Source organism: Phaenicophaeus curvirostris, chromosome 2 (assembly GCF_032191515.1).
Source record: "Phaenicophaeus curvirostris isolate KB17595 chromosome 2, BPBGC_Pcur_1.0, whole genome shotgun sequence".
Lineage (NCBI taxonomy): Eukaryota > Metazoa > Chordata > Aves > Cuculiformes > Cuculidae > Phaenicophaeus > Phaenicophaeus curvirostris.
The window spans coordinates 70,015,436-70,039,975 of record NC_091393.1 but is presented as its reverse complement, the minus strand read 5'-3'; the positions used below and the strand labels follow the sequence as shown (position 1 = coordinate 70,039,975).

At 35.4% G+C, this 24,540-nt stretch overlaps 1 protein-coding gene across 5 annotated transcripts in view; it reads left to right on the top strand.

The window, feature by feature from the left end:
- The window catches only part of CEP170 (centrosomal protein 170), a 100,593-nt gene that overhangs the window by 42,303 nt on the left and 33,750 nt on the right, over positions 1-24,540 (top strand). For 4 of the 5 annotated variants that reach the window (XM_069852411.1, XM_069852409.1, XM_069852407.1 and 1 more), the window contains exons 8-10: positions 5,753-6,229; positions 8,714-9,357; positions 21,988-22,137. In XM_069852411.1, coding sequence (XP_069708512.1) covers positions 5,753-6,229; positions 8,714-9,357; positions 21,988-22,137 — 1,271 coding nt within the window. The remainder of the gene's footprint in view (positions 1-5,752; positions 6,230-8,713; positions 9,358-21,987; positions 22,138-24,540) is intronic. The other variant, XM_069852412.1, reaches the window with a different exon arrangement.

Genomic DNA, 24,540 nt, shown 5'->3' with positions numbered 1-24,540 from the left:
GAACGGAACACAGGATTCGAGGAGCGGTCTCACCAGTGCAGAGTACAGAGGGAGAATAACCTCCCTGGACCTGCTGGTCACACCGTTTCTGATACAAGCCAAGATGCCATTGGCCTTCTTGGCCACCTGGGCACTCTGCTGTCTCATGTTCAGTTCCTGTCAACCAACACCCTCAGGTCCCTCTCCTCCAAGCAGCTTTCTAGCCAGTCTTCCCCTAGTCTGTAGCACTGCACAGGGTTGTTGTGCCCCAAGCGAAGTACCCAACATTTGGCCTTGTTAAACCTCATGTCATTTGTCTCAGCCCAGCAGTCCAGACTGTTCAGATCCCTTTGCAGAGCCTCCCTACCCTTCAGCAAATTGGAAATCAATATAAAGAGAAACTTTAATGAAAGGAAATTGAAACTTTACAAGATAGTTTGGATAGTTTTTAAATAGAAACAAACTAATAAAGAAATGTTCAAGACTGATATGGTTATTTGTTCTTTCATGGGCTAAGTTGTATTAAGTATTTAAAAATATTTGGAACCTGTTTCTTCAATATAAACTGCCTAAATGTAAGTATATTACAGGTGAATTCATTTACATAAATTCTTAAACTTTTCAGTAAATCAAATTGATAAAACCTGATATCATTAATAACAAATTAGTCCTGTGAAGAATCTGCCTCGTGCTTTAATGATTTGGTACATGACTATTCACTGAATAGAAATGAAGGCATGGATTATAACAGATGCGGTGAGGTTTAATGAGGAGATTGAAATGGAAGATTTGTTTCTGCTAAGCCAACTATAGACAATTAGGCTTTACAGTCTCAAGTTAATAAGATTATTTCAGTGTTACTGTATTTCTATCACAATGGCAACTCGCTAATGGAAATTACTTGCAAACAGAGCAGGACAGCCTGGAAAACTTTAAAAAGAAAAATCCTTTCTGTTTTTTTCAGACATGCATGTTGCCCTGTTTTAATGATCCTCAAATCTACTAGTCCGTATTAAAATGTTGCATATACACCTATGGTGTGACTTTATGCTGCAGCTGTTAAACTTGCATGTTATTGCCAAGATTCCTGGGAATATAGTTATTACTATTGCCATGTGTTCCTCCTCTACTTTCTGGAAAAACAAAAACTGTATTCTCTGCTGGTAGGTGTAGATTTTTACATGCCTTTGCCAGAAGTCTAAGAAAAGATACAAGTTAGATTTTTAAAGAGGTTTTAAGAATCTGAAATAATATGTTCAATTTTGCATGAAGTATTTTTTTGATTCCAGCTTTGCATAACAATGTATCTGATTGCATGTTCCTTACATATAAGAAACAATGTCATTTTAAAGTAAAGCGGGCTGAGAATTGTTTTAGAAATATCAGTGTAATCAGTATGTGTAGGAGATTACACACATATGTTTAATCACTAGTATCAACGTGGAAGTTTGTTCTAGAATTTTGCTGAGTTTCGGCTGGAGTATGTGTCAGTGCTGCATGTGCAAGACTTGCTTTGCAAAGCTATAGCAGCAAATGTTCGTGGTGTGTCATGAGGAGCTGACAGAAATTTTTAGAGCCATCACAGCAGTGTATTTCAGATTAGTTTCCCACTTTTATCATCTGGGCTTCTTTAAAGCACACATTTAAATGATCTGTTATGTGAGGTGGGGATCTCTCTAGAATACTATTTCAGATTTTTTATTTAGGGAAGGCAATTTTGATATTATTTTCTAAGACAGGTTATGACAACATTAAAAGAAAGAGATTTTATTTAATGCTAAGTGAATCATTATCTGTACTTTTTCTTGTCTTGTCCTTAAATAACAAGTGAAAAATATGCTTCAGCCATAAAGCAAAAAAAACCCTGAAACGTAAGTCGAAAATGTAAAGTAGTAATATGGAGAGAAAGAGGAAAGGAAAAAAATTATATTAAGCCTTTAAAAGTGCTATGTTCAGCTTCTCTTAATTAAATGTATTGTACAGTACCAAATATAAAGCTAACATACAAAAAATACTTTGGGGTATTGTATAAATATGATGTTTTGGCTGCTTCTTATACCTTTCACAAATAAATATTTTGCTCCAGGCTCACAGACTTTTTGTTCAAGAAGTGCTTTGTAAATTCCAGATAATTTTCCTTAACAGATTTTATTCTTAGAATTGCATTTTGAAGTTGGGGGTGGGGGATGGAGGGTGGGGAAAGAGTATTTCTAAAAAAACTGAATATTATGCAGAATATTTTCTGAGCTTTCGTCCTGTCTTTGCAGATGATAATCTATTTATATATGCAAGCAATTTCTTGCACATGTGACTGTGCTGAATAGTGCAGAAAACCTATGATATTTCTTCTCTGGGTTGGCAAGTAAAATTTTAGGATTCTGACCTAATGATGTGTAACTTGAGAAATAAAATCCAAGAAAAACCCCCAAAAACCCAAAAGTCTTACAAAGTGTAGTCAGTTTTGCTAATGTCACAGTGAATGTTGCTTTTGTGATCATCTCTGACATTATTTTAGTAAAGAACCTCTAAGTCTCCATTTGGTTAAGCTATGATTTCCCAAATATTTCATAGTTTCCCTCTTAGCCTCTCCTAGACTCACTAATAGTCTCACTGCACCTGTGTAGGCACTACAGTTATTGCTTCCTTGCTTGCCTTGGAGAAACTGTTGCACAGTTGTCTTCTTGAATGAGAGCTCCTTCTTCACAGATTCTTTTTCTGTCCCTTGCCTTTCACTCTTGTCAGTTCAGAAACCTCTTCAGTCCCTGAAGAGATTGCAGTTCAAAACTCTTCCGTCCCCTCGTTTTCCCAAAACACACTTTCAGTTCTACGCAATTGACTTGTTTGCTGTATGGCTGCTGTACTTAGGGGTTTTTTTTTAAAAAAAACAACAGAGAGAGCTCATGACCAGTATCTCCAGTGTTTGCTTGAAGGTTTTCTCTTACAGATATCTATATTTAGTCTGATATATAATTTCTTCATCTTGGCAGATGACTTTTTATAATAGGAGTTCAAAGGTAAGATTATTTTATAGAAAATTCCTTGTAACATTTAGAAAGTTGTGAGGACTTGCATTAAGAATTTGGATGAAAATTTCTGTAGGGTTGTTCACATCAAGGCATGTATTAAATTTCTGTTTCCTCATGGTTTTCAATTCCTTATTGCAATCAAATCTGATGTGTGTAACTCTTCTGCAAATGCAAGTATCTCAGGCATAAAGTAAGAGTTTTAAGTAAGTAAAATTAATTTGTAATCCAGACATTTTTAATTATAATATTTCTGAGAATTTTTCTAGTTTAGAAAAATTTACAATTTAGTTGTAGTTCAGATTCTCACTTCTTTTGATTAAACTAATTCTATCACAATTTAGATTCAAACCATATTATAGCACCCATTTGATAACAAAATATTAGAATCAAATACTGTGCAAATGGTTACAGTATAAACAGTTGATTTCTGATGTTATATTTGGTGCAGGCAAGTTTCATAGGGAATTTTTTTTTTTGTGAAGTTATCCCTCAATGCTGACAAGCCAAAGTTATAGATCCTCTCATCCTAAGCCTACCATAAATCTGATGCAGTTTGGCTGCAGACATAGAAGATAGTGATGAGGCAGTTATTTTCTGTTTGCTGAAAAATATTGTTAACTGTGACCAGTGGATTGCCCTTACCTGGCCCAAATGTAGGAAGCGTACTGTATTAGGCAGTTATCTTTTGAAGGAGCATTGAACACTATTTCTGCTTAATTATTGGTTATAGGAATTGCATGATATTGTAGATTTGAAGCTCTGAATAGAACCATAGGGGGAAAAGATAAGGTACATACAAACTAACTCCCTGGTGGTTTACTTTCCTGTTCAGTGAAAGTATTGCATACTGAAAGGATCTTGGCTCTAGATTTGATCCTGTTAGAGCTTGATCCATTCCAGCTTGTTAGCTGGGTGAGACAAACAGAAAGCGATGGTAGTTCACCTAAAATCTTGTACCTACAATGTGTGGGTTTTGTTTATTTCTGTACATTTTTTGTCTAAACATAGAAGCATTTTTAAAGAGCTTTGCTGCAGTAAAATAGATTAATTCTACATTGTTTGGCTGCTGGCATTAAGTGTTTTCAGGAAGGGGAGTAGAGAGGCATTCCTTTCCATGTGAGGGGAGTAGTGAGTTGCTGTTGCAGTGCCTGAAAACTAACTCACAGAGATGGGATAGCTGTCAGTCCATTAGCCAGGGTATTCTTGGAATGCAACGGCACGGTATAAAAAACAACTGAATTCAGAGCAACTTCTATATTTGCAACAGCTACTTGTAGATAAAAGAAATTGATGCAGGTAACACAGCTGTTTTAGAGTTATTTTATCCTGTTGGTATCCACGCATGACAATAATGGATGTGTACTATTCTTGTTATCACTCCATACATTGTTTGGGTTTTTTTAACTTTCCTGTCTATTATGCTGTCCTTTAATTAGTTCTGTTTCTCTATATCAAATTGCCATCCTTTTTTATTTTTTAATTTTTAACCTTCTCCTAAATCTTCACAGAAGCATGTGTTTGTGAAGAACAGCATAGGCACATAACACCATCCTGTATCCTCTGCTCCTTAAACTCCTGACTCAAATGTTTCTGTTACTACCTTATTGCATGATAATTGTGTAGTTTCATACACAAATGTTAATTGCTTCAGCTAATAATGTGTGGCTATTTTTAGCACCAGAAATCTGTTAATTGCATTCATATTCCTTTGCTTTGCAACCTAAAATGATTTCTTAAACATCTTAATATGTTTTATGATAAATCTCATAGGAGCTATTCAGAATTCTTTTGCTGGAACGTAGCTTACCATTGCTGCAAACATCTCAAGCATCTATTGCCTATAGCACATCTCTACACCAGATATTTTGACTAGCTTACTAGTTCATGAAATGTAACCAGAAGGTTTAATTTCTTAAATGCTCATTGGTAGCTTTGTTGCAAACAGAAGAAGCTGTAACCTTCATTCAGGCTATACAGTGGGACTTTCAGCTACTATACCATGCTTTTTCCACATTCTGCTTTTTGTACCCAGTTTCAGCATAGTTTGGTAACATTCTGCATGCTATTGTTACTTTTTCTGTCCATCTACAGATGATGGAAACAAGTAAGGTAGGAGCAGATGATGCTAGGATTTAGCTCAATTCTTTGGTTTTATCTTTCGTAGAGACGTAAAGTGTTTGAATTCCACAACGCTTCCTGATGCTTATTAGTGTTAAACTTTCCAAGCCAGAATTAAGATTTACCTTGCATTAATGTGTGAATTGTTTTTCCGAAGATTTCTACCAAGCAAAATCATGCCATCTGCCCACTGCAGGAGGTGAAAGCCAGATGGCTAGCACTTGTTTCAGAGGCACCTTGATTTGATGTTTTTCTGATAAATTATATTGCAATAACGATCATCTCAACTATTTCCCTAACATGATTTACCTCTTGTGCATGTGCTAATAACTCAGCTGACCTCTACATCATCTAAAAATTTTTGGAATGCAAATTTCCTTTGACAAATTCTAAGTGAGCTTTTTGCCACTTCACACTCCTTACAGCCAAATCTCAAGCTGTCTTTTCAGTAATACTTTTTATAGGTAATTCTGTAATTATTTTTCCAGAACTATGTTGCTCAATCTTCTCGACAATCTTACTGTTTATTCCAGAAATTATTCAAGTGGCCTTTACAGGAGTTCAGAAACTTCTTGAAGAACCTGAAGTTCACAAGTATTGTGAAATCTATTTTTTATTTTTCTTAATAGGATGCAGCACAGATGCCAAGCAAGCTGAGGAGCAATCTGCAGCTGCAAGTGAAGAACTTTATCCTTTCTGTAGGGAGCCAAGCTATTTTGAAATACCTACAAAAGAATTCCAGCAACCTTCACAGGTAGCAGAGAGCACTATTCATGAAGTTCCAACAAAAGACACCCAGACTTCCCCTGCAGCAGCTGCAGGGCATGCTTCCTTTACCATTGAATTTGATGACAACACTCCAGGAAAAGTAACAATCAAAGATCACGTGACAAAATTCACATCGGAACAGCGTCATAAGTCAAAAAAGCCTTCTTCCTCCAGTGGTCAGGACCTGCCGGGGCTTCAAACTGTGATGATGGCTGCAGAGAGCAAAGTAGCAGATTGGCTAGCACAGAATAATCCTCCTAGAATGATATGGGAACCAACAGAGGAGGATTCCAAAAGTATTAAGAGTGATGTTCCAGTGTACTTGAAGAGACTGAAAGGTAAAGTGAATAATTCCTGCTATGCTTATTTTTGAAAGCAGTGATTCCTCACCAGCATCCAGTGAGTGGTTCACTGAGCCTTTGAGGAGTTCAGTTGAAATCACAGGTTCTCCACATGCCCTCAAGCATCTGTGCTGGGAAATTCTATTGCGGTATTAAGTCTTAAAAAGAGGATAGGAAATAAAATCCTAAATCATCTTGCAATAAGTATATGAATTTGAGATATTCTAATGCAACTGAAAACATCAGGAATTTAAAATATTGATCTGCAAAGGGAAAGGAAAAAACCTCAAACTTCAGTTAAATTTTATGTGCTTCACTTTTTCGTATGCATTACTTTGAAAAGCTGAATTGCTTTTTAGAATCAAAGCCCTGAAGTTCAATTTATGCTTTTAGCAAGTCTTCCAATAGTGTGTTTTCTGTGAATCTTAGTGTTCTCTAAGAAAATAATTTATGGCAAGAAATGCATCTTACAGTTATTCTGTTTAAATCAATCAGGTATGATAAAGTCAAGTTTGAGTCAGGAATCTGAAACAGACGGAGACCTTCATATTATTTTACTAAGCTTGCAGAATATTGTGTTTGTAAAAATGCTCCTACTGAGTGGAGCTCCAGGTATTTATATATGCTCATTTACTGCAGACAGTGACACTTCAAATAAAGTTAAATCAAATGCTAATCATAAGCGTACTTTCTTTTGGATGCCACTTAGCAGAATAGATAAGTAGTTTTGATGTTCACATGAAGATCTCAGTCACATTCAAACTTTCAGAACAAAAACTTCTGAAGAGCTTTTTCAAGTCTCTCTTACTTTCTGTTTTTATTTTCAGTGGGTTAACCCTGCAATTCCTGTTTTTCTTGCTTCTACAACATTATTGTGTCTACCTCTTAAACTAATAGGGAGTAGGTACAAGCTTTGTCTTGCTGATCAAAAGTCAGCTTTTGAAGGCTGACTTTTCCAAATTAAGCTAAAAAATGAAATTTTGAAAACAGAATTAAGTCTATGTGCTAGCATTAAGGTAATAGAATAATATTTTTTCTAGGTGTGGTACAAAGCATTCTTTGGTCTTCACGATACTGTATTATATTCATGAACCTTCTTTAAGATACTAGCCATGCCACTTTGATAAATAGGAAGGGCTTTGTTTACAAGGTCTTAGCCTTTTCCTGGCAGAAACTTTTCGAAGTTTGATAAATTTTCGTCTGATATAAGTGTAACTTATAGGGTGCATATGACCATAATAAATATCTGAGTTTGTAATCTTCTGTAATCTGTTTGTATTCAGACTCATTACTTTTACTTTTTCAAATCATAAATATAGAGAATATATCTAGCCACTATGAAAGTTTGATTTAAAAAAACCCCCACAACTCTTGTTTTTTTCTCCTCAGCCTTTTCTTACAATGTCCTGTACTGAATTCACACTGCTAAAATTATGATTTTCACTGTGGTGTTGATATTTATTGTTATTATTTGGAAGTAAATGAGCCATCACATCATTTTCTTAGGCATTGTACAAATAACTAGCAAACAGGAATGCAAGCTAGGAAAACCTTAAAAAAAAAGGTATTCTCTTGAAAATAAAAATTAAAAAAGATATTTTATGTATACATAACTCGATCCAAAAGAGTTCAAAGAAGGTAAAACTATTCCTTCCCAGAAACTGAGATGATACTTAAAAATACAAACACTTCCATTGTACATGAAATTGTTCCATGTTAAATGTGACTTTTTGTGCATGAGTATTCAGCCTTGCATGCTTTTTCAGGTATCATTGCGAAGTATATTTATAGGCATATATATGATTTATTGAATACATAATCCTTATTCATAGATCACAAAGTAGTTTGTGGAATGAATAAGTAATAACCGTTTTACATGCATACGCCAGAGGCTGAGGGGAGTGAGCGATGGAAAATCTCATTGTACTTCTTGGAAAGAGTAATAAAGAATTCATTCCAATTTTCAGTAGACTTTTCTCTTGATAAAGTGTTGTAAATGTGTGAGGAATCCAGCAGCATGAACTGTGGCTCTCAATGGGTATTTTTATCTAGTGGAAGGACTATTACAGGATATTCTTTTTCCTCTTAGTTCTGGCCAGAATGTTTCAGTAGTCAACTGGCTATGTAAAAAAATTAATATAATTCAGAAACATACTATAGTACAGCTGGTAAAATACTGGCTTTTATAAGTCAGTGGTAAGTATTCACAGACAAGAATATTGGTGAAAAGGGTAATTCAAATGCACTGCTGTTACAAATCAGCTTTTAAAGTGTTTCATTATTTGACTCGTAGAAAATTGAATCTGTTACTAGGAGCTGTACAAAATTTGCAAAGCCAAATACTGAAAGTTGGACTAAACGGAAAACCAATTTCAAATCCATTCTTTATTAGCTTGCCAGTTTATTTTATATGGTTTGGGATGTGGGTTTTTTTTTTCTGTTTGTTTCATTGTGCTACATATTCTTTTGCTTTGCTTGTAGGGAATAAGCATGATGATGGTACGCAAAGTGATTCAGAAAATGCTGGTGCACACCGGCATTACAGTAAGCGGGCAGCACTTGAAGAACACTTAAGGCATCATCATACAGAGCTGAAAAAGTCACACCAGAAGGTCAATTCCACAGAAAAGCAGCAAGAGCAAGCTGGTTTGAGTCAGACTGCCTTTATGATTGAGTTTTTTGATGAAGATCATCCTCGAAAGAGACGTTCTTACTCTTTTTCTCAGAATGTAGGAGCTCTGTGCTCGGAATCTCCATCTCCGACACCTCATGCACGAGCTGAAAGAGTGAAACCAGCATCAGGAGAGAAAGCAGTCCCTTCATCTGTGCAAGCTAGCTCATTGCATCATAGAGCAGTACATGGTGTTCACGCAAAACTTCTGAAACAAAAATCAGAAGAACCCTCTGCTGCATTACCTGTCTTACAGGCTGCATTGTTAAGGAGTTCGGGAAGCCTTGGCCACAGGCCTAGTCAGAACCAGGAGATGGACAAAAAGTTGAAAAGCCAACATTCTGCTGCTACTGAAAAGGACAATGAGGATGACCAGAGTGACAAAGGTACTTACACAATTGAGTTGGAAAATCCCAATTCTGAAGAAATGGAAGCCCGTAAAATGATTGACAAGGTGAGAAACCTAAAATGTTTACTGATGTTAAAGTGGTATGTAATGTGTGAGCGACAAATCTACCACTTCAGTTCTACTTATTACAGCTGTTGCAATAATACAAGCTTTTAAGCCAGTCTATAGTGATGAAATATGGAATGTCATAAAAGCAGCTGCAGGCATTTGGCTAAAAATTATTCCTGTTTTATAGTTCTGTTATTTTAGTTTGGTAGTTGTAATGTGTTTTGTTCAAAAGATTTAAGTATTGTAAGAATGCTAGGCTATAGAATTCAATTAACTGGCAGTTTTTAATTGTTATGTCCTTGTCGAAATACACATGTTCTTAAAATCCTACAGTCTCTGTAGTTATCAGTATATAAAATGATTCCATCCAAATTATCAAGAAACAAGTGAACATTAACAAGCATCATTGCTTTGTGACTACAAATATCTACATTTATTTGTAAGTTATACATCTTCAATTAAGTTACATTAGAAAATGTGTAAGTCCTGGTTTTGCTAACTGTAGTGCAACAGGATTTGCTTAGAAAATACAAACAAATAGTAATATTTGGAAATAGACAATTTATGTATTTTATAAGAACGTTAATACTATCTAATGTTTAATAAGATTTCAAATTATTTGTGGTGTTTAATATCCTTTCAGGATATCCGCAGTTGATTTTTAATTCAAAACAAATCTCTTTTACCGGATAGATTCAGGAACAGGAGGTGAATGTAAACATTAGGGATGGTGGTGAAGTATTTGTCAATATTCTTAGCGTTGTATAAAAAACATTTAGATATCATAAATACCCCTTACTGCTAACCTAAAAATGTCATCATTAGAACCTAAAGGTTTCTTAGGAAGTAAGGCAGTGGTGTTTTTTCATTGAGGTCTTCTGTATCTTTTCACTTAGTAGCTGTACTGAAGTTTTATGAACAGTGCATTTTACACACAGTTTGAAGAATCCTGCTACACAGTCCTTAATTGATTTGGTAATATGAAAGAAGCATGATATTATTTTTATGAAGTGCAGAAAAACAGCCAGTGAAGAAAATGGAAGAAAATGGAAAGAAAATGGAAGCCAAAATGTCTTCCTCGGGTTGAGCTCAGCTTTGCTTCCATCCTAACAAGGACTTTTGTTGTCCTGTTGACTGCTGTGCTGCTTTACTGAGGACTTAAAAGAATTATGGGTATATATTTGATCAGTAATTCCAGTATAACCTCTCTTTCTTTGTTGGCAAGTCAGTCCTTTTTCCGAGCAGTTATGATGCCTGCTCAATTGAATTTCATTTAGAAGTGTCTTTTGGGTCAAAAGATAAACTGGAATTCAAGAACTGCATTTGCTAGGATTGGGATGACAGTGCCCTAGAAATAGCAAGGATAACTTTCTAAAACATTTGCACAAATGATAGAGTCTTGGCAGTAGCAATTTACATTAGCATGGTGCTAAGATCAGTGTCTAGTTTACCTGAAGAATTTCGTATGGAATAAAATACTTCAGGTTTGTGTAATTTTTCCCTTTTACCTGGAGATAAAGGTGAGAATGAGCAACATATTCAAAGGTTACTCTCAGTGTAACTCATTCACTTGGGAAACCTTAGCCTTAGCCTCTAGGCAGAGTCTGCTTTTTCCTCTGGAGAGGAACATAAGAGCAAACCACAAATTCAGGAGTGGCATTAACTTTTCAGAAATGAAGGTGTGAATAGTAGTGCTTCTTTGAGTTAAGAATCCAAGAGAGGCATGCAGGAAATTAAAATTCTCAGAAAAATGAGAAAAGATAGCTATCTATATAGTTTTAAAAGATGAGCTGGGGCAGGGGGGAGGGGGAAGACCTTAAAGTTGAGCTGTATTTTTTCTTTCAAAAGTACAAATTCTACTTAATGTAGCTTTTCACTAAAGATCCTGGGAAATAGACCTAAGGAAAGTAGGTACTGATGTAAAATGATTTTAAAAACCCATAAAGGATGCTGTCCTTCTTATTCAATATAATTTAGATTGCTAAGGATCCAATTCCTCCTTTGCTACTCTTTCAGTTTCTTAAGAAGAAGGTGTTTTTTCTACAGCAAAAAAGAAGCAGAATAACAAACGTTCTTTTTTTCTTGACTACTTTAAAGCCTGGCTTTTGAAAAGAGAATGTGAGAATTAAAGGAAAATATTTAGAAGGAAAGGGGAAGACATTTTATAAGTAATAAGAGAAAAGCTTTTTAGTGAGATACTTTTCTCTAGGGGAAGAGGTGTATTCATTTAGGTGTAGTGATGACTGTCCTGGAGTGAATGTTTGTCACTTACCTAAAATGAAAGGTTCCAGAACCACGGAGGCTCTTGTCTTGCTCAGCTTTCAACACTTAGATAATTTGCTGAGCCAATGCAGTTAAATCAGACAAGATATCAAGGTCTGACAGGCAAGGCCACTGGAATGAAATTATTTTATGTAAATACCCACAGAAACTGAACTGAGCAGGATAAGAGAAATCTGTTAAATTGTTTGCAGATTTCCAAGATTTAAAAAAAAATAGATTTGATAATAGGGTATAAAAAACAGAGTACATCATAAAAAATAGTAAGCAGATAGTTTTCAGTTGTTAACGTAAAAAAATGTGCGCCTGGAGTCCTCCAAAGACTGTTCCTGTTTCACTTGCATGTCAGTTAATCATTTGTATTAATTGTATTTAAAATCATCTATGCTTAGATCAGCCATGATAGGAATGGAGGTAATTACTTAGTATTTCAGGAATGGTAATAATTATTTCTTCTGTGCTGTTATTTGAATTTTATTTAAAAATCTTTAATATATTGTCATAGGAAGTAAAAATCACTGCATTGTGGCCAGCTTTGAACAGTTGCTTTTCAGAGTTCCCATTGTAGAGACAGTGGTGATGATTTGCAAACAGATGCAATTTTCAGCTGTTACCCACTGTAGCTGCCTTCTCTCCTTACTCAATCTACTGCTGAGAATACTATCTCCATAATGTTCGTGGACTTCCATAGGATCCGGCGGTGCTTCTCACAAGTAGCACAAACCCATGCACACCAACTCCATCTTTTATTATTGAAATAATAAACGTATATTACTAGGGCTTTGGGCTAATTTTTCAGTAACTTGACATTATTATTATTTATTTTAAGTCCTATTGTTTTTTTAATATATAGAGATTGGGTGAATACTGCCAGTATTACCCGCGTGGAAACACATTGTACATTTCCCTTTTCCATCAGTAGTTTACTTGCGTTTTTATTCTATCATGAGTTCCCCATGATCCTCTGTCCTTTGGTTTACAAAATATAAATTTTAAGCAAGATCAGCGCTGTTTCTCATAAACTCATGTTCTTTTCACTTGTTCTCTACAGTATAAATTTGTGGGTTTGTCTCGATGGTCTTTGTAAATAGAGAACACTTGTAAATAGCCATAAACCTTGCTTCCTAAAAGTCCTTTCATGCTATTTCTGCATTCAGGTGTTCAAATGTCACTCAAATTCATAGAGAAATATGGATTTGTTAGTAGGCATTCAGCTTTAGAAAATAAATATAGTAACAATGTGAAAGAAAGTTATGATTGAGTAACAGATGTTGGCTTTCTTTTTGTATTTGTAGAGCTCTTTTTAAAATTACAATTGAGAGCAATTCAATCAATATGTAAAGAAGAAAAGCTGATTTTACATACAAAGACCACTTTGAACACAAGCTTACAGTATTCTCTACTCAAATACCTTTAGAAAGCCACAACTCTTCCTAGCAGAATTATTGTTGCAGCTGACAACTAAGGACAAAATAAAACAAAATGGGGATATTTATTTCTTTTAGAAAACACTTTCAGTGTTATTTTTAACACATAAAATACCCAAATAAATTATGTGAGGCTGTAGGATTAGTTTTTCCTTTACATCCAGCTCTTCTGCCCTTTAGATAGATTAAATGCTTTCTCCTGAAAACACCTAGCAATTGCTCTGTTTTGTGCTGAGTTACAGATTTTCTGGTTTACATTTTTTCAATAACCAATTTTTTTCTGTTCTAAGGAAGTCGTTCTTAGCAGTTGTATCAGGTTAGAAAGTCTTCCTAGGCCACAGAAAAGGTAAGGCTGTCAGTGCGTGAAAGAATTCAAAATTATGTTTCTGCAGTTCGTCTTCTGTTGATACAAAAAACCTCAAATTATCAGAATAATGAATTTTATTTTTTCAATAAAGCAAAATACTACCACTAATAAATTTTAATAAACGAATGTACAAATTATTTTGAGTATGTTTGTAATATTAAATACTTCGAGGCTATTGGAATAAATAAAAAGCAGCTCAGTGAGTTTTTTGCAAGCTCTTTGGGTTGTTTCTGGGTGTATGTGCTTTGTTGTTTGTTTTGTCTAGGGGGGTTTTGGTTTTCTTCTTCAGTCAGTTTTACTACAGGGTATTTCTGGATGGAAATACTTTGTAGAACTTAACAATAGCAGAGTAAACTCTTCAGTACACGTGTGGCAAGGGAAGGAACAGAATACAGGCTATATAGGTGTTTCAATTCTCATCAGCCTAGGTAACCAGGAAATCTAGAATGTTACAGCAGCTCATACGCATATGGAAACATTGGGCTTGCATAGTTTTCTTTTGTCACAAGATTATTTTCAACTATGTTATATTCATTTATATTTCCTAATAAATAAAGTGATTTTTGATCTCAAATTCAGCATTCTGATTCCCAACCAGAAGTAAAACTTAAAAAAGTACCGAAATCAAACCTCAATTCGTCTTTCTGCCATCTTCAAAAAGTATTATTGTGACCATTTAATGATTTTGTTTACCATGCAATGTTCATATTTTAGATCATGTTCCAATTTATTTTAAATTGGAAAAGGATGCTGTTGTAAAGTCTTTGTTAACTATCATAGATAGACAGGCCACAATAGTAGTGACCTTGTTTTTAATGTACCTGCTGTCATCCTTAATTTTACTTGATTATATACTATGGAAAGGATATGCATAAAATATTATTCTCTTGGTACAATTTTGAGAGAGATTCTTTTTTCCTCTTTTAAAATATGGAATAACTAATAATTTTTGAGGGAAAGCTGTGTGGGTGTTCATATAGGCACCAGGTTTTCCATTTTCATTTTCTACATCTTTCTGCTCATAATAATTCTTAAATTTCAGTACGTTTTGATTTTTTTTTTTTTCTAATTTATGTCAATGAGAATCTGTCCTCAAAGATGATTGTGATAGCATGGAATATCCTTACTCCCAGCATGTGTCTCCTCATACCATATTATTACTGACTAATGTTTCTTCAAGGACTTCTGAATGATTTTTGTTGGTTTTGCTTTGAATATTCATAAAGTTGGTTTACCAGACCTTGTCTTCTATATTGCAAACCTTGAAGTTTTATCAATGATCCTGCATATAGCATGGAACATTGCATTAAGCATAAAGTAACTGTTAAATAAAGCACTATGGACTGACAAGTTTAAGATTAACGTTATTGTAAATATTTGGAAGTAAAACTGACAAAGTCATAAGTACATACATTTATCTAGATCAGTCGAGTTCTGCTAGAAGTGTAGACTAAATCAGATATTTTCCATCATTAGTAAAAAAACCAATTAATGTTGGAAAAGGCCTCTAAGATCGTCAATTCCAAATAATGCACAGCAGGGGCTGATTTTAAAACTTGGAGCCATATACCAAATCAAAACATTTTTTAAGATCTCCAAGGCTTATTAGAAAATGTATATTCTGAATGCTTTTACTAAAGCTGTCTTCATCCAAAAACTTATGTTTACAGTGTGGTTGGAGTGGGAAGGGGGAAACGTTTTCATCACAATACTTAATATACATATTGTTATTACTCCTCTTCCTATGGAGTTAACATACATGCTATGGAACTCTTCCTGGCCAATTTTTGCAGTATTATGAATGACAATCTACCTGAAAACTGTGAACAGGGGGTAAGTTAGGAGGACAAAGGAGTCTCAGCATATTTCAATGACTGTTTAAGGAATCAAGACAGAAGTGCCTACTTTCAAAAAATGACTTCCAGACCTTCTGTCTTTTCACACCCTCTGTGCTCAAATGTTCTTACAATTGCTTCAGCAATTTCTTCTAGAAGGAATGCCTTTTAGCCCCGTGGAGTATCTTGGCTGCAGAAAGACTGCTTTATGAACACAGCGCTGTAAAAGCAGTAGAACAGTTGAAGCCTATTAAATCATCTGAGTGTGTAAATTTTGTCAAGAGTTCAGAGGATGTTTGTAATCTTTTTTTCTTCAGATGAGAGGAGCCTTATATTCTCTAAACTTGTTGTTTCCTTTTGAATTTGGAATTCTAAGAAAAATGAATTCTTCAGTGTAGCAAATAGGTACAAAATATGTATGTGTGTGAATACATAACTGGCATCTGGTAGGAGGAAGTTATTAGACTTGGCACGTTGATCCTTTTAATTTCATTATGGAACTCTATACCAGGGCATCTTGCATCTGATTCTATGTCTTCAATATATAGTTAAAATAATATAAACCACTTCAGTGAAAATCCATGGCTTTTCATGAGGTATGCCCTGCACAGAACAGTCTGTTCACCTGGAGTGGCTAGGATAGCTGCCAGCAACAAGCAGAAACTGTTAAAATCAAGCTTTGCAGAAGGAACTTGATTAAACACAGTTCATGCAGTAACTAAACACAAAGTGAGCTATATTTAGCATGGGGTTTTTTTGTTGCTAACCCTTTTTTTCCTTTTGATTCAAAAAAGTGGTTCCTGTTGCCATCAAACTTGATGATTTTTAATTTTTTTCTTATTTGAATTTATATGTCTCTCATACTTATCAATAAAGAAAAATAATGACGGTTGTAAAGGATCATCACTTCAGATAATTAATCCTGAAGTCGTTATACTGACTCTATTGTAGTTCATCTCTGGGTCATAAGATATTAATTCATATCTTGGGGGGCAGAGAGGAGGGGAAGGGATAGTTAACAAGACCAATTCCTGATCACTGAAGCTAGCTTGTGTTAAAGCTGCGCTTCAGCTATTGTGACAAGCAGGTGTGCTCTGAGTCACGAGCTGTTTTCACAGGGAAATGCATATGGCCTGCCAAAAGAGATTACTCTGCTTTCTACAAAATAAGCCCTTGCAGAAAAGGACAAGGCGTGTGCTCAGACTTGGTTCTGTAACTCATGCTGTTTCCAGAAGTACACCACTACTTCTTGCAGTGATTGTGACTTTTTTATATTGTGTTGCATAGATTTTGTTAGTTCCTGTTTGTAACTGGATAAAGAACCTTAGAAATAACTGGTCTATGTAGATAAAGTTTTATTCTGAGTTGCAATGTTAGAAAAGCTGTTGTGGAGCTAAGGTGATAAATATCTACATCAAGGTGCAATTGTTTTGCCATCAGTTATTTTGTACTTTGCCTCTGTACTTGTCAGGCTGAGCTTGCATTTCAGCAAGTAACAGCATGATGCTTTGGGACTTGCTATATTTTTAGCCTGCTGTTTTGTCCATTTGTTGTACTGGCGGAACTGCAGGGTGTAAACGGAATATTACAGGAGGATCTTCAGAGAGCTTACCATTCATTGCTTTGACATTAGAACCATAGAATAGTCTGAGTTGGAAGAGACTAGGAAGGTCATCTCTAGTCCAACCTCCCTGCAGTGAGGAGGGACATCTTGAACTCAATCGGGTTGCTCAAAGGCCCATCCAACCTGACCTTGAATGTTTCCAGGGATGGGACAGGTACTACCTCTCTGGGCAACCTGTTCTAGTGTTTCAATGTCCTCAGCATAATTTTTTTTTTTCCTAATAACTAGTCTAAACCTCTTTCAGTTTAAAACCGTAACTGTTTGTCTTGTCACTACAGGCACTGCTAGAAAAATTTTTCCCATCTTTCTTATAAGTATGGGAAGGCTACAATAAGGTCTCCTCGGAGTCTTCTCCAAGCTGAACAACCCCAACTCTCTCAGCCTCTCTTCACAGGGGAGATGTTCCAGGCCTTTGATAATTTTTGTGGCCCTCCTCTGGACCCACTCCAAGAGGTTCATGTCTTTGAGGGTTCCAGAGCTGGATGCAGTATTCCAGGTGTGGTCTCATGAGAGCAGAGGGGCAGAATTGCCTCTCTCAACCTGCTGGCTACACTTCTTTTGATGCAGCCCAGGGTACAGTTCGCAAATTGAAAATTATGTTTCAAGAAATCCCTTTTCCCCTGCTCATTGTAGGAGACCATTGTATGTCAGCCATAGCATTAACAGTTGTGCAATTGAGAAATTACTAGATTTCCCTTTGGACTTTCTCTAGAGTGACTCTCAACTAGAAGGCTGACTGGAGATGCTAAGTTATTATCACTGTTATTGTGGAGCATAGGATCACAAGCTGAAAAGGACCATAGGTCTCTATCCCAAGGCCCTGCTTGAAGCTTTGAGGCCAGACACATTTTGCAGGACTTCATCCATTTGGGTCCTTGCAACACGCAAGGACAGAGACTAGGCAACCACGTTTGGCTGTCCTCAGAACGAAAAAGCTTCCCTATGTATTCTGTCTGAACCACTCTTGTTTCAACTTACGTGGATTATCCTGTGTTTGTCCTGCATGTACTATGAAGAGTCTGCCTGTCATTTTGATGCACTCCTCACAGGTACTGGGCGGGTTGCTGTTAGGCACCCCCAAAAGCCCTCCCTTCTCCAAACTAATCATTCCCAGCTTCTCCAGATTGTCCTCACAGGGAAAGTCCTCTAGCCATCTTGGTGGCCCCTGTTGAACACCTTCCAGTTAGGCTATGTCTCTCATGCTGGGGTACCAAAACTGGATGCAGTCTGACTGTCGCCTGTTAATCCATTAGATTAAGAGGTAACTGGATTGCAAATTAAGCAAAATCATGTTTGACTACGTTTCATAAATAGGGCTTGACTTAGTGTTGTTTTGGTCATTCACTTGTCATCAAAATGTCCTAATTGGCAATGGAAATCATTGTTATCAAGTATTAAACAATGTGGTTGATTTTAAACAGCACCACCGCAGTTTATATGGTGTGTCAGTTCCTATATTACAGCCCTGTTGCAAAGACCCTGCAGGAACCCCATGTAATGATGCAGATTCATGCAGTGCCTAGATTTTTCCTGTCACATTTCGGGGATTCTGTTTTTCTGTTTTGCAACTTTATGACACTTGAGGCATTCAGAGAGAAATAAGCTAGTCTTTCTCCTAAAATACGATTTCATAAAAATAAACAGTAACTGGACAGAATAGGGCAGAAAACTTTCCATAATAATTGCTTATAGGAAGCTGTTAGCTTGGAAATGTCTTTCTCTGGTAGCTTCATCTTTAAGTGACATCTGTTAAAAACACGGTATTATATCTTTGTTCCTTTAAAAAAAAAAAAAAAAAAAGAAAGACTTCTGGGCATTTTTTTCTTCATGGTACATACAGCTGCCTAAGTTGAAAAATAAACATATTGCTCCCTGTACCTCAGACTCTCTCAAAAAATGCAAGATAATGATTTTGTGAAAGTCCTCATTGTTTACAGTGATATTAAGTGTCAAAGATGTAGGAAACATCTTTTCTTTTTGTTGACAGCTGTGTACTGGATACAGGTAATTTGAGGTGGTTTGGAAGGTTCTCGAAGCCGTAAATGAGTGCATAGACTCCCTTTACCTGTCAAAACAACAAAAAAAAAAGGCATACTTCTCATTTTTCAAACAGCTCACCATGTTCAAACCTGTGTCTTGGAATCTAGCTTCATATTTTTCTTCTCCAAAACACACTTAATCAAAATACAGATGTTAGTTGTTTCTGTTTAAAACTGTAGCTGCTGCTTCTGATGAATGCAACTTCTACAGAAAGTAACTTTGGTCTTTTTGTATAAATAGATAAGAGAAGTGGCTATGGGTGTCATCAGCGTTTCCTCTGGATTTTTTTTGTTTGGTTAAATTTTCTCCTAGACTTCTCTTAAATGACTTTGAAATTATAAAGCTATTTAAAGAAAACAAATATCTGAAGAACTAGAAGCTTTGAAGAATCTTTCTGTCTTTGTCAGAAAATACAAGACTGTCCATTCAGGCTTCAATCACAACAGCCCACTGTTTGCACACGTGCCTTATCATAGAAACCCAAGAAGAAAAAAATTGCATTTTTCTAAGTGGTAGAGATACTATTTCCGCAAGAAACCTTCGGGTTTTCCTATGGCTGCTTCTCTTTAGAGTATATTTTTATTGTTTGGTTAACAGTGTAAGTGGATGTATTAATCATGAAATTCTGATAGTATTATTTTTTTGCAGGTATATGACAGGTGTGTAAGTGATGTTCTGAATTTTGTCAAATACTAGACATGACTTGTTTTATCTTTTACATAGTTTCCATGTTTGAAGTCATTTATTTATTAATGTCATTGTTTTCAAAGGGGATTTATATATGACAGTTCTGAAATTTGTTCTTTGGGCTAGATTACACTTGTGTCAATCTCTTCTTTCTCACTGAGAAGAGGAGCTTTACTGTTTTATAGCGGTGGAACTTGGACAAGGCAGGTGCATGCACATACCAGTACTCCTAGATGTAGAATGAATGTGTAGTGCAAAAATACACATTTATTGAAAAAGATGCTTTCCCTTCCTTCTAATAATACTGCTCCCAAGTATTTTGCTTATCTTTTCTGGTCTATGATATCCGCACTATACATACAGAGGGAGTATTAGGAGTAGTATTAGCTATTACTGGGTCTTGTTGCTACCCATGTTGCCTTTCACAGAAAAAATAGCCAATATCCGAATTTGGATTTGCAGTACTTTCAGTAATAGAATAATAATAAAATTTGCTTGAATAGGCCTTTAGTACTATAAAAGGTAAGACTGAATGAAGGGAGCCTTAGGTGCTGCTGTTTATGATACAAGTAAAGAAATTTGGCATGGTAAATGAATGTGCCACCAGCAAATATGAAGTGATTTACAGGCAGCAATTTATTCCTGCAGTCCTAATTAAATATGGAAGTGTTGAATTGATATTTTTCTTCAGGTGCTTATGTGATAAAATCTGAATTTCCTTTCATTTAAAAGACCGTGTAAAACTAAGTGGAACTGCATTAAACAAGTAGAAAAGTAGTTGCAGAATAGCAATGTATTCAAAGAAAGGAAATAGTGGATGGTAACTGGTTTTTACCTTCAAAAACTACTACAGCTATGCAAATCAGAAGTATATAATTAAGGAGAAAAGTTATATCACGCTTTTTTCTAAAAACAAGTATTTATGAAATACTCTTTAGCAACTAGTACATAAGCATATCTAGACATGATTTAGGTATTGACTGAAAACTGGGAAGTGAATTGCAGAAAGCAGGCTTTTCACATGAAAGCAAAATACAAGCCCGAAGCATTTGATAAAGCTTCCTCAATTGTAAATGTATAAATGCCATAGCAGCATCTTTCTGAACACTTAGAAGAGCAGAAGCAGGAGTTCAATGGCATTGTGCCCGATTTTAATTCAGCTGCTTCTCAGACACAAAAAAAATATTATGGTTTGTGGCCATCTAGTGGTGAATCAATTTTAAATATTCTAACCTTGTTCAGAATTTTAGTAAACCAGTCCTCTAGCTTTGCTGTGCAAAACTGAATTACAAAACAGTTTTGGGGGAAAAAATAATTCTGTGTATTTTTTTCTCTTTTGCACTAGTAGTATTTTTTACAGGAGTATAACATCGGTGAAGGTAATTTCCCTCTTGCCTTTTCTTTGTCTTTCTTTAAGACAAGAAAATTTTTGATGTTAACCATTTCTTTTTAGTAGCCAATTTTAATGTTTGTGTGTGGTTAATCTGTAATTTTTTTTTTTAATGTCTAAGTCCTTAGTAGTAAAGCAGTGAATTTATTTCTTAGGCAGAAATGTATCAATTTAAAAAATTATATGTTTCCAAGATACAATATACCGTCTAAAATATCTTTGATGCATACATTAATTCTGAAAGCAATTCTTCCTTAGTATCTGCGACGCGAGAAATTTGACAGCAGTATGCTGACTCTCTTGCTCAAGTCTTTACTACTAAATTGCCTTGGTAATAACATTTTTTTAGTGTTTGTCTCTGAGTAATGTTTTAAAGTGTCATGAGAAAATTATTCTGTCACAAGTGGAAGCAATTAATATGGGTTAGTAGGAAGCAACGTAGTAGAACCGTGGCAAGTCACATCTTGAATGAGATGAATCCACATGGTTTGTGAGACCTGTTGGACTTCTAAGTTCTGCTGAAGTCCCTAACAAATGAAAAACTGAAATTTTGTTTGTATTAGAGAAATAATTGAGTAAGTGTATTATTAGCAGATGTAAGCATTTGTATTTCTTGTTTCTTTGTGATTCTAGATAATTTTTTCCTTAATTGGGAAATGGACTATGAAATGGTTTTTTGTGATGATTTTGCCCTTACCTTTTGTTTCTTTCATCAAAGTGTCATTTTTTCATATCTGACCATTTCAACTAGCAATTCCTTGAATTTTCATAGTGTTGACATAAACATCTCTTTTTTTAAATTGCTGTAGTTATTTCTTCTATTTAATTTGTAGATTTCACCAAGATAACAGATAAGCATAATACAACAAAACCTATTTAAACTCACTCTTCAGCATGCCACCATCCATCCATTAACATTGACCATTGTAACAGGATGGTATTGGGTTAATGTATGTAATGGTTTGTTTCATTTTCAGGTATTTGGAGTGGATGACAGCCAGGATTATAATAGGCCTGTTATCAACGAGAACCAGAAAGATTTAGTAAAAGATTGGGCTATAAATTCTGCTGCAGTAGTGCTGGAAGAAAAAAGACCACTGAGTACAACTGGATTTCTTGACGCAGAGGTAGAATTTAATTTTTGATGGTCTTCTTTCTTCTTCCAGTAAGAGAGAGCACTAATTAACTGACCAGTAAGTGTAAAACAGCAAACAAAACCCTGTCTAGAAAACATTAGCTCAGATCTAGAATTATTTTATTTTTCTTAGGCCTCTATTGCTTTATCAAAACTTCTCTGTCAGAGTCAGGCCCCCTGAAGGTGTTTTAAACTTTGTTACCTTTCCGTGTGCACTAACACCAGTGTATTGGACCTTCTTCGCAACATTCCATTTGCAACAGGCATTTGCACAGTATAAACTTCTTGTAAGTTTTGCAGCAGAACTGAGGAAAACCTGTTTGTTTTATAGCCCAAACGAGTAACTATATTAAAATTCAGAAATAAGATTGATGAATTAATATGTGATACAAAGTCAGCTAGGAAAAAAATTATGGATAATACATTTCATATTTTTTGTTCTGAAGCCAGAGGACTTCAGGCTTTTACATTCAGGGTTTGAGTTCTTAAGTGAGCTGCCACTAATGAGAAATCACTTATGTTAGTTATCTCAGAAGCAGTGCAGTTTAAACAGTTGCTGAAAGACTAGGCAAAGGAAAATGCTTGTTCTTTATATGTGACTCAGAATATGCAAATTTTCAGAGAAATTCTGATATTCTGATATCATTGTGATGGCTAAACTATAACTTGAAATGTGTTGGGAACAGAACGGGCTCATATTGGAGCTGAATTAATCTGGTAACAGTAATGAAGCACACCACAGTTAGTTCTGCTTGCCGGGGCAAGCTGACTTTATAAATAAGCGTATTTTCTGGACTATATAGAGCTTAAAGTATGGCTTTGTGTGCCTGCCATACAAATGTATCATATTTAGTATTTAGGAATCTCTTTCACTTAGGTTGTGCTTTATCATGGTTCTGTTTTAGCTACTGTGCAATCTTGATACACTAACTATGTTACTATATCTAGATTAGTATCTTTGAATAGTTTCTCTAAGGTAGCTGCTTCAAGTGAGTTACTACTGTACAGCATGGGCATATCGTGTCGGAAAATTTGAAGGACTTCACCTTTCTTCTTTGTGTGAATCTATAACCACAATCTTTGTCTTTCTTCTTTTTCTTGCCTGTTGCAGCATTCAGCTCTTTTGTCCATATCAGTTTTCCAGATTATTAAAAGTATCTATATTTTTCCATTTCTATAATTTTATAAGCAGTAGAAGAATGCACGATTTATTTTATGAACATAAGTGAGTTTTCCAGGTATCATATTTTGCAAATAACAGGGTTTGATTTTAGAAGACAGACAACTACTGCAATCATAAGGCTGATGTAAGAATCCTTCCGACAATGGCATATTGAAACTTGGTTTGATTTAGGTTGAAGTTACAAGAATGTTGCCTTTTTAATACTGTTGATGCTTTGCTCAATAAAATGGTCTTTGTATATTGGGAAGGGAATGGGTTCTTTGTCACAGTCTAAATTTACAAGAGTATTAGAAGGCATAATACAGAAAAACTTAAAATGGGTAAGTAAAGGAGCAAAACTGACGTAAGCAACGTGGATACAGCAAGAATTAGTGTAAGAAAAGCTGAGGATTGATGAGGATGGAAAGATGCTTACCAGAAACTTCTAAAAATAGAAGTTGGTTGATATGTCTGTAAAAGTAAAAGAGAAGCTACTTCAGAAAAAGAGGAGTTTTATAGTATCATAATAGGAATACAACCATGAGGATAACTATTGAGAGAAGATTGTAGTATTTAAAGTCTTATTACCAAAGCTTACACTCTGTTTTACCATTAGCAAAGGGAGAGGCAAATGTATCTGATTTGTAAAGTATGTGGTATCATGTTCACATTATGTACAAACTTTTCTGCTTGTGGTTTTTGGAAGACTTACTGTGTTACTGAGCTGCAGATCATAAGCTGATAAACCTTATTGAAGATCTTTGCTAAATACTCGCATAACCTCAGGCTAATTCCGTGTTCCCAGGCTTGCTTCTTCTCAGATTGTGAGTGGTCCTTGTTCCAGTTGCCCATCAATGTTGTACCTGTAGATGATTTAGCAAAATGGGGTGAATTCAGAACATGATTGACATAGAAAAAACAGAGAATAAAAATTTAAGGTATTTCAATTCAGAAAGTTGGAAAAGGTGACCTGGGAAATTTTAAAGATTTATAAAAATTATTTGGGGGTTGAAGGATTATTCTCTTAATTTTACAGGGCTTTGAAAGTACCGTGAATAACATTCTTGGAAAGGACTTAAAACCTGTTTTTCCTGTGAAGAAATTCTCAGCTTTTCCTTTGATATGACAAGCTTTAGTACTTTGAAGTAGTGGATGTCTTGAAACTAAATAAAATACAGTGAGAATGTCTGACACAGTTGGATTGAGCTTGCATGCACTGGTTCTTGTCTTTTC